Raw genomic sequence first — 16,212 nt, forward strand, 5'->3', positions numbered from 1 at the left:
CCTAGGTCTGAGGATGAAAGGGCGGGAGACTTGGTCTCTCTCTGATCCCGAGACAGAAGAGGCCTAGAGGAGACCAGTTCTAAGTTACTGTTTTGTCTTTTGAGACTGGGTCTCAGGTAGGCAGGCTAGCCCCAAACTCCCTTTTCCCGCCCCCACCTCTCAAGTGCTGGGATTACAGGGATGCTTTCACACTCCATTTCTATGTTCTTGACTGGGGAAATTTTGGAGGTCTGTATTCCTGGGATCTCAAGAGAGGAATTTTTTTTTTTTTTTTTTTTTTTTTAATGAAAGATTTATTTATTTATTAGGTATACAGCATGTATGACTGCAGGCCAGAAGAGGGCACTAGATGTCATTACAGATGGTTGTGAGCCACCATGTGGTTGCTGGGAATTGAACTCAGGACCTCTGGAAGAGCAGTCAGTGCTCTTAACCTCTGAGCCATCTCTCCAGCCCCCTCAAGAGAGGAATTTATGGAGGGGTCCCGTGTCCGCTCCCCGCCTCCCACACCTCCGATGGATTCTGGCATCCTTGGAGGACAAAGCTGATAGTAGGTGTCTGGGTTTGCCAGAAGAAGGCTAAGGATGGAAGTCCCAAGAGAGAGCTCAAAGTCTAAAACGACTGAGCCCAGGACTGAGCCTAGTGACTGGCCTCAACGTGGGGTGTGACACCTGGAATCTCGAGGGGCTGGGGCATGGCGCAGGCTCCCTCCCGGGGTTCCCGAGCCTCGCAGTGCGCAGAGCCGCCACGCTATTGTCCTGGCCGGGAAGGCGGGGCCGGCGCGGGGCGGGGCTGGCGGCGCCGGCGCAGCCCGGGGGCGGCGGGAGGAGGAGGCGGCGGCGGCGGCGGCGGTGGCGCTGGGAGCTCCTGTCACCGCTGGGGCCGGGCTGGGCCGGGCGGGAGAGCAGGGGACGTGAGGGCGCGAGGCCCGGACATGGGGCCCGCCAGCCCCGCCGCTCGCGGCCAGGGCCGCCGCCGGAGCCCGCCGCCGCTGCCGCTGTTGCTGCCACTGTCGCTGCTGCTTCTGCGCGCGCAGCTCGCCGTCGGGAGCCTGGCCGGTGGGAGCCCCAGCGCGGCCGAGGTGAGGCCCGGCCGGGCTCTGGGGATGGGGGAAGGGGCGGGACCCGGCCTCTGGACCTGGACGCGGCAGGGCCACCGCAGAAAGCGCTGTCCTTTTTAGCCAGGTGGCCTGCCCCATGCACTCCGAACTCTAGGTTTTCCTGGGCTCCTCCATCGTCCGACTTCCCTGCCCCCTCCCACCCGCATCGTCGGACCTGTCTTTCCAAGAGCCCCTGGCTCTGGAAATCTAGCTCACTCCTAGCCGACAAAGCCACAAGCCCTGCCCACCTGGACGTAGGACCCACCGGGCAGCAGGCGCTTGGATCTAAGAATCCGGGTCCCTTGTATCCTCTGGCCCCACATGAGCCCCCTGCCCCCCAAACATCCAGGAGTCCAGGCCTCCACCCACTACTCAATCCGGATATAGCTCCCTAGTCCTTACGGCCTGATGTGCAGGCCCTCAGGGAAGCCAGGCCCTTTCGTCTTTGCACCCCCTCAATGGGAACCCGAACTGGAGACGGAGGGGGGGAGGAGGGGCCAGAACGCCTGGATTGTCCCCCACCCCACGATTCAAGTTTTAACCCTTTCGGGCTCCAGAACCAAGAAGCTGGGGCGGGGGCGGAGCCTGTCTTCTCAGCTACAAGGCCGCGAGAAACCCGGGGGGTGGGGATCCGGGTTCACCATAGCAACGGGAGAGCTGGGGCGCTCCCGCCCCACGGGATCTGTTTCCCGGGGAACGGTCCCTCCACCCAGGAGAGCTTAGAAGGATCTGGTGCTAGGGGCAGGTGTCCATCTGGGTTTTAGGGAGCAAGGGACCAGATGACCCGGAATGCCAGTGTTCCCCGGCCCCTCACTGCCCCGTCTGCCTCCACTCCCAGGCTCCAGGGTCAGCTCAGGTGGCTGGACTATGTGGGCGTCTAACCCTGCACCGGGACCTGCGCACCGGCCGCTGGGAACCAGACCCACAGCGATCACGACGCTGTCTCCTGGACCCGCAGCGAGTGCTCGAGTACTGCAGACAGGTGGGCGGGACCCACGGGCAGAGGTGTGGTCAGTGCTCAGTGGGTCCAAGCTGGGGCGGGGTCGCCCTTGAGGAAGCTAGACTTGAGTAAGGCCGAGTCCAGGGAGGTGAGAGGATCTGGAAAGCCTGGGGAAGTTCGGGGTCTGTGTCCAGCGAGGAGGCGAGGCGGGGCTAGGGCAGGACCTATTTTGAGATATTAGGAGGAGGAAAAAAAACTGCAAAAACGTCCACTAATCAAGATCGCCTCAAGAGTGGCAAGGCTTAGGAATCTGTGGAGCTATTTAGAAAAAAGGGGGAGTGTAAGTGGGCGTGGCCAAAGGAGAGGCTGGGCTTAGATAAAAAGACCTTTAAACCAACAAGATGCGGGAAGCGGTGGAGCCCAATGAGAGTGGTTTCCAAGGAGGCGTGAAATGAAAAGGCGGAGCTAATACAAAGAGAAGAGTTACTTAGAAGCTAAGCAGAGAAAGGCAGGGCACAAGAGAGGGCTATTTTTAAGAAAGAAACCCGATTGAGGGTCAGGGTTGCCCTGAGAAATGGGCTTGGAGAAGTTGAGCTTCGTGAGCAAGCCTCGTTCACCAAGACCTGAGAACTTAAGGGAGGGCACCTGAGGCCTAGCTGCCTGTTAGTTCTGTAGACAAGAGAGGAAGACCTGGGGGTCCTTATGAACACTAGAAAATTGACAAGGGAATGACCAACTGTGCATCGTAATCCCAGCTGCTGGAGAGGCTAAGGATCGCAAATTGAAGGCTTGCTCAGGCTGTTCAAGGACAGTGTAGAACGCTTATCGAGACCTGGTTTCGAAATAAAAAGAGGGTTGGGCGTGTAGTTCAGTGATAGAGCACTTGCTTTGGCGAGCGTGAAGCCCTGGTTGGGTCCCTAGAACTGAAGAACAAGAGAGCTGGGGTAGCCAGTAGGTTGGTTCCACTTCTTGGTTCCCGCAGATGTACCCAGAGCTACACATAGCTCGCGTGGAGCAGGCTGCACAGGCCATCCCGATGGAGCGCTGGTGTGGTGGTACCCGAAGCGGCAGATGCGCTCACCCCCACCGTGAGGTTGTGCCCTTCCACTGCCTGCGTGAGTCACCTGCTGGGGGACGGGAACTGAGGTGACGGGGGAGTCCCCCAGAGATGAGGCAGATCTACATTAGGAGTCCGGGTGTCAGGAGAGACACCTCTGAGGATGCTTGGACTCGGAGGAGGGCAGGGCTGAGGTATTATGATTCTGGTGTCTCCCATCCCCCAGCTGGTGAGTTCGTGAGTGAGGCCCTGCTAGTGCCTGAGGGCTGTCGGTTCTTGCACCAGGAGCGTATGGACCAGTGTGAGAGCTCAAGCAGGAGGCATCAGGAGGCGCAGGAGGTGAGGACTGGTTCCGCCTCTCTCCTAACCCTAGGACCTAGGAATCTAGGCCCTTCCTTCTAGAACCCAAGCGTTCCAATTGGGACGTAGGGGTCTCTCATTCCCTTCTCCTGGAACACAGCGTCCAGGCTCCCTGTCCACACCCTCCAACCAGGTCCTTCTGGTCTCTGGGCCTTGTCTTCCTGCAGGCCTGCAGCTCCCAGGGCCTCATCCTGCATGGCTCTGGCATGCTTTTGCCCTGCGGCTCTGATCGGTTCCGAGGTGTGGAGTATGTATGCTGCCCCCCTCCAGCGACTCCCAACCCTTCTGGGATGGCAGTTGGGTGAGTGACAGCAGATTCTATCTCCTCCCCATGGCTCTTGAGGCAGGGGATGGGAGCCTGGGAGCCTATCTGGAGATCTTACTGCCTGAGTCTTCTATTCCTTCAGTGACCCCTCTACCCGGTCCTGGCCCCTGGGGGGCAGAGCAGAGGGAGGTGAGGATGAGGAAGAGGTGGAATCCTTCCCTCAGCCAGTAGATGATTACTTCGTGGAGCCCCCTCAGGCTGAAGAAGAGGAGGAGGAGAAAAGAGTCCCACCTCCCAGCTCCCACACTCCTGTCATGGTCAGCAAAGGTGAGGCAGTCTCCCCATCTCTCTTAACCATTTGTGTTTAGGGCGGTTTGGGGAGCATGGGAGTGCTTCAGGAGTGAGGGGCACAACTGAGGAAATGGAAGAGATGTCAGTGGCTTTGGATACGGTATAGGTAGATTAGTCCATGAAGAATGAAGGGGGGGACCCGCAAAGGAGTGATGGGAAGAGGGGGCTCATATAGGCAATGCTCCCAGAATTTTGCCAACGCAGGCCAGGCCTGGAACCATGATGCCAGGTAATAACCATGGCTAAACTGGATGCATGCTGGTCTCTGGTGCATCCTGGGAAGTGGACTTTTCAGGGAGGAAAAGTGACTGGCCTGCCTGATCCCTGTCTTGCAGTCACTCCCACAGCAAGGCCCACTGATGGCGTGGATGTTTACTTTGGCATGCCTGGGGAAATCAGCGAGCATGAGGGTTTCCTGAGGGCCAAGATGGACCTGGAGGAGCGTAGGATGCGCCAGATTAATGAGGTGATGGTACCAGGAAACCCAGCATCACCACATGACTCCATGAATACAGGGAGATTCTTTTCTTTCTTTCTTCCTTCTTTTCTTCCTTCCTTCCTTCCTTCCTTACCTTTCTCTCTCTCTCTCTCTCTCTCTCTCTCTCTCTCTTTTGTTATTCGAGACAAGGTTTCTTTGTGTAGCCCTGGCTATCCTGAAACTCACTCTGTAGACCAGGCTGGTCTCGAACTCATAGAGATCTGCCTGCCTTTGCCTCCCGAGTGCTGGGATTAAAGGCTTGGGAAATTCTTTATTGACACCGCCTTGAAAGAGTACCCAACACCGCTCTCTAGGATGACACTAGATTACTGACCCACCTAGCAGATCATTGAAATGCCACCAGACACTAGAGATACTCTAGTCTATGGCACAATCCACTTTAAATTCCCTGGGAGCTGGTTGGGCATAACTGCATGTGCCTTAATCCTTACGCATGAGAGGCTGAGGCAAGAGAATGAGAAATTCAAGGCCAGCCTCAAACACTTGAGTTTGAGACCAGCCTGGGCTCCATGAGAACCTGTCTCAAAAAAAAAAAAAAAAAAGAGAGAGAGAGAGAGAAAAGGAATCCTCTGTCTATTCCTTCTTGGGAATCCAAAGTCCAGAGGCACTAGGTGATCTTCATCTTCTTGAGCCTTGGAGATGGGTGGGGGACTCCCTGTGGGACCAGGGTAGCTCCAGGAATCCTGAAGTCCCTCTCCTCACTCCCAGGTGATGCGTGAGTGGGCCATGGCCGACAACCAGTCGAAGAACTTGCCCAAAGCCGACAGGCAGGCCCTGAATGAGGTAGGATGTCCTCCTCTGAGTCTTACTCCTCCTCTGTCCACCACCGGGGCCACTCCATCCGTTTCAACCCCTTCCTACTCACCTACTCACAGCGCCCCTCCCCATTTGCCCCTGCTGGGGATGGAGTCGGGGGCTTGGTGCCTGCTGTCCAGCAAGCCCGCTGAGGGCTGGCTTTGGACCCCTCTCAAACGGAGCCTCCTGAAGTAACAGCCAGTCCTCTCATTTTCCTCTCGGTCCCTGTCTAAGAAAGCCGGCTTCCTAACTCTTGGCTCCCCTTCCCTGCCGCTGTCTTGTGCAGCCCGACCCATGGAGACTCCTGGAGGTCAGCCTCCAGGCCCGGGCCTGGCCCGTCCGCGTTGTGGAGGCTCAGCCTGCCTTTTCCTTCGGAGCGGCCCGAAGCTTCCCTTAGACCTTAAGTGGACCAGTTCCGTTTTCAGATGGTTCCCACCTAACCTTACACCCTCAAACCAGTTCCCGTAGGCCAGCCCCGCCCCAGCTCTGCTTGATCCTGCCGCCCATCTCTTCCACCGAGCCTCCCGCCCCAGACTGGCTGGGTGAGGAAGGAGACCCACTGAGGCCCACCCTGCTTGCCCTGGACTCACATTTACCCCAGCCCCTCTCTCTCCCCTTCTGTTTTATCCCTCACTAGCACTTCCAGTCCATTCTGCAGACCCTGGAGGAACAGGTGTCCGGTGAGCGGCAGCGCCTGGTGGAGACCCACGCCACCAGAGTCGTCGCGCTGATCAACGACCAGCGCCGAGCTGCTCTGGAAGGTTTCCTGGCAGCGTTACAGGGCGACCCACCTCAGGTATGGAAGGAGGGCTCAGGGCGAGCCGATGAGAAGAGCGAGGATCAGCCCAGACAGCCTTGGTCCCTCCCACAGGCTGAGCGAGTTCTGACGGCCCTGAGGCGCTACCTGCGTGCAGAGCAGAAGGAACAGAGGCACACTCTGAGGCACTACCAGCACGTGGCCGCCGTGGATCCTGAGAAGGCCCAGCAGATGCGCTTTCAGGTACACACGGGCTTCCGGTTCCCAGATGCCCTGCTAGCCCAGGCTCTTCTCTCTCTTTAACAAACGTTATGTGTGTGAGTGTTTTGCTTGCATGTATGTCTGTTTTCCACATCCGTGACTGTCTCTGGGGAGGCCAGAGAGGGTGCTGAGTCTCCTGGAACTAGAGTTACGGAAAGTTGTGAGCCACCATGTAGGTGGTAGGAGTTAAACCTGGGAACTCTTAACTGCTGAGCGGTCTCCCCAGGCCCCAGATTTTCCTGTTGACCTCACTTTTAGTTTAGAACACTTCACTACGCCTAGAACTTCCCTTTTGTGTCCCCAAACCCTTTCCAATCCCTTTATTCCTATCCCTCGAATCTCAACTTCTTGATGCTGGAACACTGCCCCCAACACACACACACACACACACACACACACACACACACACACACACACACCGCCTCCCATGGCTGGGTGTCTGACCCTTGTGCCACACTTCCTGTCTATTCTACATGTTCTATTTCCTTGGCTCCCTGGAACCTCTCCTTTGCCCTGCTCTTCTCCAGCGGGCACCGCCCGCCTCATCCTCCACACTCCCTCCCCGCAGGTACAGACGCACCTTCAGGTGATTGAAGAGCGAATGAATCAGAGCCTGGGGCTGCTGGACCAGAACCCTCACCTGGCACAGGAGCTGCGGCCCCAGATCCGTGAGTGCCCATTACCTTTGTGCGGAGTTTCAGTCCTCCGAGGGCCAGCTTTGACTCCCAACCCTCCACCCCATGTTCTTCATTTGAATCACAATAGAACTTGGTGGTTCTAATTACCAGCCGTTTTTCTTTGCACTTAATTTAAATGGAGTCATTCCCCCTGGTCTGGACTCAGCTCTTTGGTTCTTTGGTGGTAAGCAACCGGTCATTTTACAGTTGGATTTTTGTCATTGTTTCTTGAGACAGTCTTTGTAGCACTGATTGGTCTGAAACTCACTGTGTAGACCAGGCTAGCCTTGAACTTAGAGCAATCCTCCTGCCTCTGCTTACCAAGTACTGAGGTTACAGGCTTGTGACCCCACACCTGGTGAGATTTATTTTTTTTTTGATATGGTACTTCAGATGGAACCCAGGACTGTGTGTCTGCTAGGCAAATGCTCTCCCGTAACTCACATCCCCAGCCTTTGGCTTGTTTGTTTATTTGTTTTTTGGAGACAGGGTTTCTCTGTGTAGTCCTGGCTGTCCTGGAACTCGCTCTGTAGACCAGGCTGGCCTCGAACTCACAGAGATCCACCTGCCTCTGCCTCCTGAGTGCTGGGATTAAAGGAGTGCGCCACCACCACCCAGAGGCTTTTTAAGACAAGGTTTTGCTCTGTAACTAAGGCTGGCCTGGAATTCATCATGTAGCCCAGACCAGCCTCAAATTCATAGTCCTCCTGCCTCTGCTTCTCCAGTGTTGGGATCTAGGCTTGCATTGGCCTTACCAACCTCAAAAAATTGGATAGTGCCCAGTGTGGTGGCACACACCTTTAATCCCAACACTTGGGAGGCAGAGGCAGGCACATCTCCGAGTCTGAGGCTAGCCTGATCTACAGAGCCAGTTCCAGGACAGCCGGGGCTACACAGAGAAACCCTGTCTCAAAAGGAAACTAACTAACTAACTAACTAACTAACTAACTAACTAACTAATTGGATACTACTGGGGATGGAACCCAGGGCCTTTTATATACTAGGCATGTGTACCACTGAGCTACACCCCTGGATTGTTGAGCCGATATTCTGTTGTTAGAGTAAGTCACAAGTCAAATCCAGATTCAACAGAGGGAGCTGAGCCAACACAAGAGCGAGAGTACCAGAAAGCATTCCCCTGCATTGCCCTCAGTATACTGTGACTTCCTCCAGATGTCCCATGCCTAGCTCTCAACCTCCTGATATTTAAAGAGGTGTGGCTATTGCAAATTCAGCCTCCATCTTCCCGCTGGGGCCATCTTCCCCCAGCTGTGCACCTTGCAGGTCACACTTAGGGCTGTTTGCCGGGAGCCATCTCCACTGTCTCTACCCTCCCTCCCACCCCCTGCCAGGACGCCCTGCGCTTGCACCACTGTGGTGTTATACTCACCTCAGCCATCTTTCTGCATGTTCCCTCAGAGGAGCTTCTCCACTCGGAACACTTGGGCCCCAGTGAACTGGAGGCCTCTGTGCCCGGAAGCAGCAGTGAGGACAAGAGTGGGCTTCCGGAAGCCAAGGATGGTGAGTGAACCTGGCTATAGAAGGGCTGCCTTTGGGAGTCAAGCCTCGTTTCCTTTTCTTTGCAACGTTGGAGCCCTTGGCCTGAAGGAAGAAGCTGTTGAGGAACCCCGGGTTTTGTGCACGCTAGGCAAGAGCTCTTCCACTCAGCACCAGCCCTCTGTCCCCTCCCCCCTTTTCCTCTAAGACCGTCTAAGTTGCCTGGGCAGGCCTTGAACTTTTGATGCTTCCACCCCAGCGTCCCTAGCAGCTGAGATGACAGTCATGTGCCGTGAGGCCCACCTCAGCTCTTAGATTGTTAATACAGGGTCTCACTCTGTAGCTCAGGCTGACCTAGAACTCACTATTTAGCCTAGGCTGGCCTCAAACTCAGGGTCTTCTTGCCTAGCTTTGCAAGCACTGAGGTTGCACAAGTGTGCACCACCGTACCCAGCATACCACCCTCTTTCTAATTCTCCAAGGTCTGGGTGTGTGCGTGCCACCACAATGGGCGGGGAGGAAGAAGGAGGGTATCTGGGGTGTGGGGCCTCTGTAGGGTTCCTGGTCCTGGGGGGGTTCTCTACGCTTCCTTTCACGACTTCCTCTCTTGACTGTTTCTCCCATCATCTTGTCTCCTCCTGCCGGCAGACGCCCCAGTGACCCTTCCAAAAGGTAAGTGTCACACAGCAGAGACCCCAGCCACTAAATCCCACTGAACCCTAAGCCGTAAGGGGAAAGGCCTGCATACAGCAGGAAGCCCAGGCCTCCTGGGGTGGGATCGGTGCCCTTTCTGATCCCTCTGGGGGTGTCCGAACCCTCAAGAGTGAGATGTGACTTGGGTGGGGTAGGGTCCACAGATCCAGATTCTTCCTCCTCTGGGAAAGAGAAGCCATCCCCACTGGAGCAGTATGAGCAAAAGGTAAGTGGACCTCAGGCTCCCAAGGGAATGAGGCTCTGGACCCTGGGGGGAGGGAAGGTCCTGGAAGCTTGCTGGGGATGTGGACTTAGTGTTGCTGGGTGCAGAAATACCCTCTTGGGCCTTAGGGTCAAAAAACAGGGTACATAACATCTGCTCCCCAGGTGAATGCATCTGTCCCAAGGGGCTTCCCCTTCCACGCATCAGATATCCAGCGGGATGAACTGGTAAGAGGAGGCTGAGCCTAGGGTGGGGGTTTGGGGGAAGAGGTCAGAGGTCAGTGTCCAGGCTGTGTCCTCCAAAGCTGCCCTGGCTCCTGGTGGGCCTCAATGATACCCTTGGTCTCAACTCCTCTCCCCATAGGCGCCCGCTGGGACTGGAGTATCCCGAGAGGCTGTGTCAAGCCTGCTGATCATGGGAGCTGGAGGGGGTTCTCTCATTGTTCTGTCCTTGCTGCTTCTACGCAAGAAGAAACCCTACGGGACCATCAGCCATGGAGTGGTGGAGGTGAGAGGTGCAGCCATCATGGTGGGCAGGAGTAAGCAGTGAGCTCGGGCCCCCGCACTGAGCCCCCGCACTGAGCCCTCCCCTGGCCCTGTTTGCAGGTGGACCCCATGCTGACCCTGGAGGAGCAGCAACTTCGGGAACTCCAGCGGCATGGCTATGAGAACCCCACCTATCGCTTCCTGGAGGAACGACCCTGACCCCACCCCCGGCTGCCTTCAGCTGAGCCCAGACTGCCCCTCTTCCTGGCCCTCAGTCCCAACTCCCAGCCTCCGGTGGGGGAGGGAGATCTTGACAAATTCATTCTAATTTCCCTTTCCCAGTTCCAAATTCCACCCCACTTAAAAATTCCCAGCTACTGCCCTACAAGGGACCTCCTCACCTTAATTTATTTTATGTTAATTTATTGTTCCCTAAGGTGACCACCACCTGGGTCCCAGTGTGTGTTGCTCCCTGGAATCCATCCCATGCTTCTTCACTAACACCCCAATAAAGTCCTCTTCCCCACCACCAGGCCGTCCCGTGTTTCTATTGGAGGATCGATGTTCATCTTTTTCAGCCTAGACTTCCTGAAGGTCTTTAAACTGGGTGAGGGGTGGGTGTGGTGGCACACAACTTTAATCCCAGCACTCAGGAGGCAGACAGATGTCTGTGAGAGTTCCAGGGCATCCTGGAATACATAGAGAAGCTCTGTCTCAAAAAACCAAAACAACAACCAAACCAAACAAACCTGGAGGTGGGTGCTTTAAATCTGGGTGGGGCCTGTGGGAAGATTACCGCGAAGGGGGCGGGACCCAGAGGCCTTGGCTGGTTTTTCCCAGGCCTGCCGAGGAGCTCTCCGTGGTGCTGAATGGGTCGCTACTCCAAGCTCAGAGTTGTCAGGGTGGACCATCCGCCTCAGCCCCGCCCCCTTTCCCTTTTCCTTTGGCTCTTTTTCCCACTATAAACTTAAAAAAAATTGGGGGCGGGGCGGGGCATGCGTGCCACGCTGTGTGAGTGGAGGTGAGAAGGGAACTGCAGGAACTGCCTTCCACATGTGGGTCCTGGGGATAGAACTCAGGTCTTAGGGGTTGGAGGCCAGCACCTTTACCTGATAAGCCATCTCGAAGGCCCTTCTCCAGCCTTCTATTTACAGTCAACACCGCACCCATTCCAACCTTCCAGCCCTGGGAATGAAGGACTGGAAATATATGCATGCTTGTTTAAAAAAAATTTTTTTGAGACAGGGTCTCACTATGTAGCCCTAGCTGTCCTGGATCTCACTATATAGACCAGGCTGGCCTCGAACTCACAGAGATCCACTATCCTCTGTCTCCTAAGTGGATATTCCAAGGTCTACCTGTGCATACTAGTCATGTACTCTGCCACGGAGCTACATTTCCAGCCCCTGGCAATCCACACCAGTGTCCCAGCAACACCTGCTGAATTCTCACACTCCAGTTTGTGATATGTTAGGATTAGCCCTCTCCACATGCCGTTACCTGTCCCAAGACAGCTGTTCAGAGGAGTCAGGGGTTATGTATGCTCAGTGACTTTTAAAACATTAGGAAGAGACTGGGGGCTATAGCTCAGCCCCTCAGTGCTTACCAAGCATGCATTGAAGCCCCGAGCCCAACCCCCACTGCTGTGTAAAGTGGACATGGTGGCACCTGCCTGTAATCCCAGCACTTAGGAGGTAGAGGACCAGAAGTTCAAGGTCAGTGTGTGACAGGGTTCAGTGGGGAAAGGTGCTTGCTGCTAAGCCTAATGACCTGATCCCCCCAGAACTACATGGTAGGAGAGAATCAGTTCTCACAAACTGGCTTCTAACATCCCTACTCCCCCTACAGGCATATACACAAATAAGTAAATACACACATAAATAAATGTAACAGTAGATGAAGTTCAAGGTGGCACACACCAGCACTCGGGAGGCAGAGGCAGGTGGATCTCTGTGAGTTCAAGGACAGCCTGGTGTACAGAGTGAGTTCCAGGACAGCCAGGGCTACACAGAGAGGGTCTGTATCAAACACACACACACACACACACACACACACACACACACACACACACACACACACACACACACACGACAGCTTCCAGCTTCAGCTATGTAGCAGCTTCTAGACCAATTGAGAGTGCATGAAACCCCGGGTGAGTAAATAAGGAAATATTTTTAAAGATGTTTATTTCTATGTATTTGTGTGAGTCTTTCGTCTGCATGTTTGTGTGGAAACCACATTTGTGGTGATGCCAGCAGAGCCCAGAAAAGGGCACGGGTCACCTGGAACTGTACTTACAGATGGTTAGGAGCTGTGTGGGTGCTGGGAACGGAACCCAGGTCCTTGGCAAGAGCAGTTTGTGCTCTTAATCACCGAGCCAGCTCTTTAATCCCAATAAAATTTTTCTTTAAATTCAACCTCATTCTCTACTACATAGTGAGTTTGACAACAGCCTGCACTTGAGACCCTATCTCAAAACACACAAAAACCCAAACCGTGTTGTCATGGTGCCCACCCTCTGCTAGGCCCCAATTTAAAAAGTAAGTAAGTAAGTTAGCAAGTAAATAAATAAATTTTAAAAAGTGCACGGCCGAATTCCAGGCTTTTCTCTCCCTGGACTGGATAAATTTCCCTTTCTAACCCAAGTGCCCAGCAGGTGGCAGTCATACACCAACTGCTGACGTATGTAGTGAGTCCTGCTCTTCTGACAGATGGCTTGGGGAGGGAGTATCTATTTCTAACTCTCCCAAAGGCCTTATGAGTTAGCAGAGGCTCTTCATAAAATATCCATGTCAATACAGGTCTTGTATATTAAATAGACACAAGTAAGTGTAAAAAGGGAATCCCTGTGATAATGTGTGCTGCATACCACACCATGGTGCATTAGAGAACTTGGATTAACATCATTGTCCTATAGTAGTCACATCTTTATTAAACCCAGAGGAGGCAGGCACACATTCCCCACTAGTGCTGGGAGGAAAAAAAAAAACCTCATGACCACACATGATTTAATGGAGTTTACATTCTAAGCCGGGTGTCGGGGTGCACGCCTTTGATCCCAGCACTCAGGAGGCAGAGGCCGGTGGATCTCTGTGAGCTCAAAGTCAGCAAGTTCCAGGCCAGCCCAGGCTACATAATGAGACCCTGTATCTAATTAGTTAATTTTACATTCTAATGGCAATGTCTGGTTAGTGTGTGTGTGTGTGTGTGTGTGCGCACACACACAGGCACACTAGAATGTGTGTGGCAGCATTTACCAGTTACATGGGGAAGTTGGAGGAGTCAGTTTTCTCCTTCCCTGACCTGGGTCCTAGGTGTGGATACTGAAGTCATCAGGCTTGGTGGCAGCAAGCCTCTTTACTGGCTGAGCCATCTCACCAGCCCTGCTTATGAATTTTTGTTTTTGTTTTTGTTTATTTTTGGTTTTTCGAGACAGGGTTTCTCTGTGTAGTTTTGGTGCCTGTCCTGGATCTCGCTCTGTAGACCAGGCTAGCCTCGAACTCACAGAGATCTGCCTGCTCCTGTCTCTTGAGTGCTGGAATAAAAATCATGTGCTGCCATGCCGGCCTCTGCTTATTAATTTTAGAATGCTCTTGTTAGGGGCTGGAGAGCTGGCTCAGCTGTTAAAAGAACTTATCATTCTTCTAGAAGACTCAGTTTGGTTCTCAGTACCCATGTGTGTTAATTCACAGCCATGTGTAACTCCAGCTCCAGGGAACTGATGCTTCCTTTTGGCCTCCATGGGCACTCGCACTCTTTCACACACATACAGGTAAAAATTTAAATTCTGCCGGGCAGTGGTGGCGCACACCTTTAATCCCAGCACTCGGGAGGCAGAGCCAGGTGGATCTCCGTGAGTTCGAGGCCAGCCTGGGCTACAGATTGAGTTCCAGGAAAGGAAAAAGCTACACAGAGAAACCCTGTCTCAAAAACCAAAAAACATATAAGTAAGTAAGTAAGTAAGTAAGTAAATAAATAAATAAATAAATAAATAAAATTTTAAATTCTAAAACAATACTACCTTAGTTAGGATTTCTATTGCTGTGAAGAGACACCATGACCACAGCAACTCTTATAAGGAAAACATTAATTGTGGTGGCTCACTTAGAATTTCAGAAGTTCTGTCCACTATCATCATGGCAGGAGCATGGCAGACTTCAGGTAGATGGTAGCTGAGAGTCCTACATCTTGCTGGCAATAGGAAGTCGACTGAGACAAGGGGCAGTATCCTGAGCACAGGAAACCTCAAGGACCGCCCCCACAGTGACACACTTCCTGCAACACGGCCACACCCACTCCAACAAAGCCACGCCTCCTAACAAAGCCACACTTCCTAACAAAGCCATGTCTCCCAACAAAGCCACGCCTCCTAACAAAGCCACTCCCTAAGGGATTATGGGGGCCAATTACATTCAGACTAGCACAAATACCATCATTAAAATATTTGCCATTGCTCTTTTGATACTTTGTGCCCTTAAAACAGCCTTCTTCTTTAACTGGATTATTTTTTGAAACAGGGTCCCTAAACTATAACTCACAATAGACTGTATAAGGAACTCTCAATTGTAGGTAAGTTCTTGTATGAAATACAGCACATTCATATGAATTCTTCATGGGCCAGCCACAGCACCACCACATCCAGGAACACACACACTGGCATGAGGCCGCTGACATGGGAGATAGCACTTGGCCCTCATAACTCTGCCCCCAGTTTTCTTCCCTATCTCCTTGAACTCCTGATCCTCCTGCCTCAGCCTCCCAAGAGCTGGGATGATAGGAGTGCACCATCACACCTGATTTAGTCATGTGACTTTGGTCAATGGGATATCAGTAAGGCTGATGCAAGCAGGGATATTTCCTCTCAAGATGCTGTCTCTTGGAGCCCGGACTCACTGTGCTGGCTAATTTTATGTCAACTTGACACAAGCTAGAGTCATCTGAGAGGAGGGAACCCCAACTGAGAAAACACCTCCATAAGATCAGGTTGTAAGCAAGTCTGTAGAGAATTTTCTTGGTTAGTGACTGATGGGGGAGGGCCTGGTCCATTGTGGGTGGTACCATCCCTGGGCTGCTGGTTCTGGGTTCTATAAGAAAACAGGCTGAGCAAGCCATGAGAGCAAGCCAGTAAGCAGCACCCCTCCATGGCCTCTGCATCAGTTCCTGCCTCCGGTTCCTGTCCTGACTTCCTTCAGTGATGAACAGGGACATGGAAGTGTAAGCCAAATAAACCCTTTCCTCCCCAAGATGCTTTTGGTCATGCACGGTGTTTCATCACAGCAATAGTGACCCTAACTAGGAACTCACCATGTAGAGACCCATCTGCCCTCCTGGACCACATGAAGAGATTGGTTCATCCAACAGTTGCCAGTACTCAGCTGAGTTATCACATCTGTGACTGATTCAGTATTGGGTTCCAGCATAAGCTTCCAGCTCACTTTGGCCATTTGAGTGACCAAAGCAAGATGCTTCCAGCTGAGCCCAGTCCAGATGGCAAAGCCACAGGCAACTGTGAGGTAAGTGTTTGATGCCCCATGCTGGGTTGCACTGGCCTTAAAATGCACTAATGTAATGTAGTAGTTACTTTTCTTCTGTGACCTGTGAGAAACATCTTAAGGAACGTATGTGGCTCACAGTTTCAGAGAATTTGGTCCACAGACCCACTGTGAGTCAGAGTGGTCAAGGCACTAGGAATGTATGGCAGAAAAGCTTCTTCATGACTAACAGGGAGCTGGAAAAGAGGTAATAGGAAGAGGCCAGGGCAGGAACATGTCTCCAATGACATAATTTGTCCAACTAGATTCCGCCTGACCTTTGGCCATTTCCCAGTAATGCCATTGTATTAGGAATCTATCAAGGGGTGTGTCCATTCACTCTCTCAGAGCTCTGACCACCTCATCTCTGGCAACACCTTCTCAGACACACCCAGAGCTGTCCTTTCTTTCCTAAAGTTTCCTAATCCAGTCAAGGTGACAGAAGGGACCCTTGTACATGACTTGGTTTGTGGTCTATGGGAGTCTACAGGCAGGAAGCCTCTGATGGGTTGAGGGCCTCTCTGGAGTGGGGACTCTGTAACTCAGTGGAATAGACAGACCAATGACTCCAGGGCAGATCTGAGAAGCAGGCTTGGTGGAGGTCCTAGCTTGGTTTGACAGGGACCTTCTCTGGAAGCAGATGCTGAGAATGCCTGAAGGCATTTAACAGGGCGGGAGCACCGGTAAGGAGGCCGGAATAGCCTCAGCTAGGGGAGGCCACG

At 53.2% G+C, this 16,212-nt stretch overlaps 1 protein-coding gene across 1 annotated transcript; it reads left to right on the forward strand.

Moving 5' to 3' along the window:
- Nucleotides 1-934: 934 nt before the first annotated feature.
- Aplp1 (amyloid beta precursor like protein 1) lies at nt 935-10,488 on the forward strand. The gene is made up of 17 exons (XM_059276229.1): nt 935-1,081; nt 1,938-2,081; nt 3,022-3,154; nt 3,323-3,435; nt 3,624-3,757; nt 3,864-4,048; nt 4,408-4,538; nt 5,280-5,354; nt 6,004-6,162; nt 6,238-6,366; nt 6,953-7,052; nt 8,481-8,582; nt 9,207-9,230; nt 9,407-9,477; nt 9,639-9,701; nt 9,838-9,981; nt 10,080-10,488. The coding sequence occupies exons 1-17, from the start codon at nt 935-937 to the stop codon at nt 10,176-10,178; spliced, it is 1,953 nt and encodes a 650-aa protein (XP_059132212.1). The 3' UTR covers nt 10,179-10,488.
- The last annotated feature ends 5,724 nt before the right edge of the window (nt 10,489-16,212 follow it).

The sequence above is a fragment of the Peromyscus eremicus genome, chromosome 1 (assembly GCF_949786415.1).
Source record: "Peromyscus eremicus chromosome 1, PerEre_H2_v1, whole genome shotgun sequence".
NCBI classification, from domain to species: domain Eukaryota; kingdom Metazoa; phylum Chordata; class Mammalia; order Rodentia; family Cricetidae; genus Peromyscus; species Peromyscus eremicus.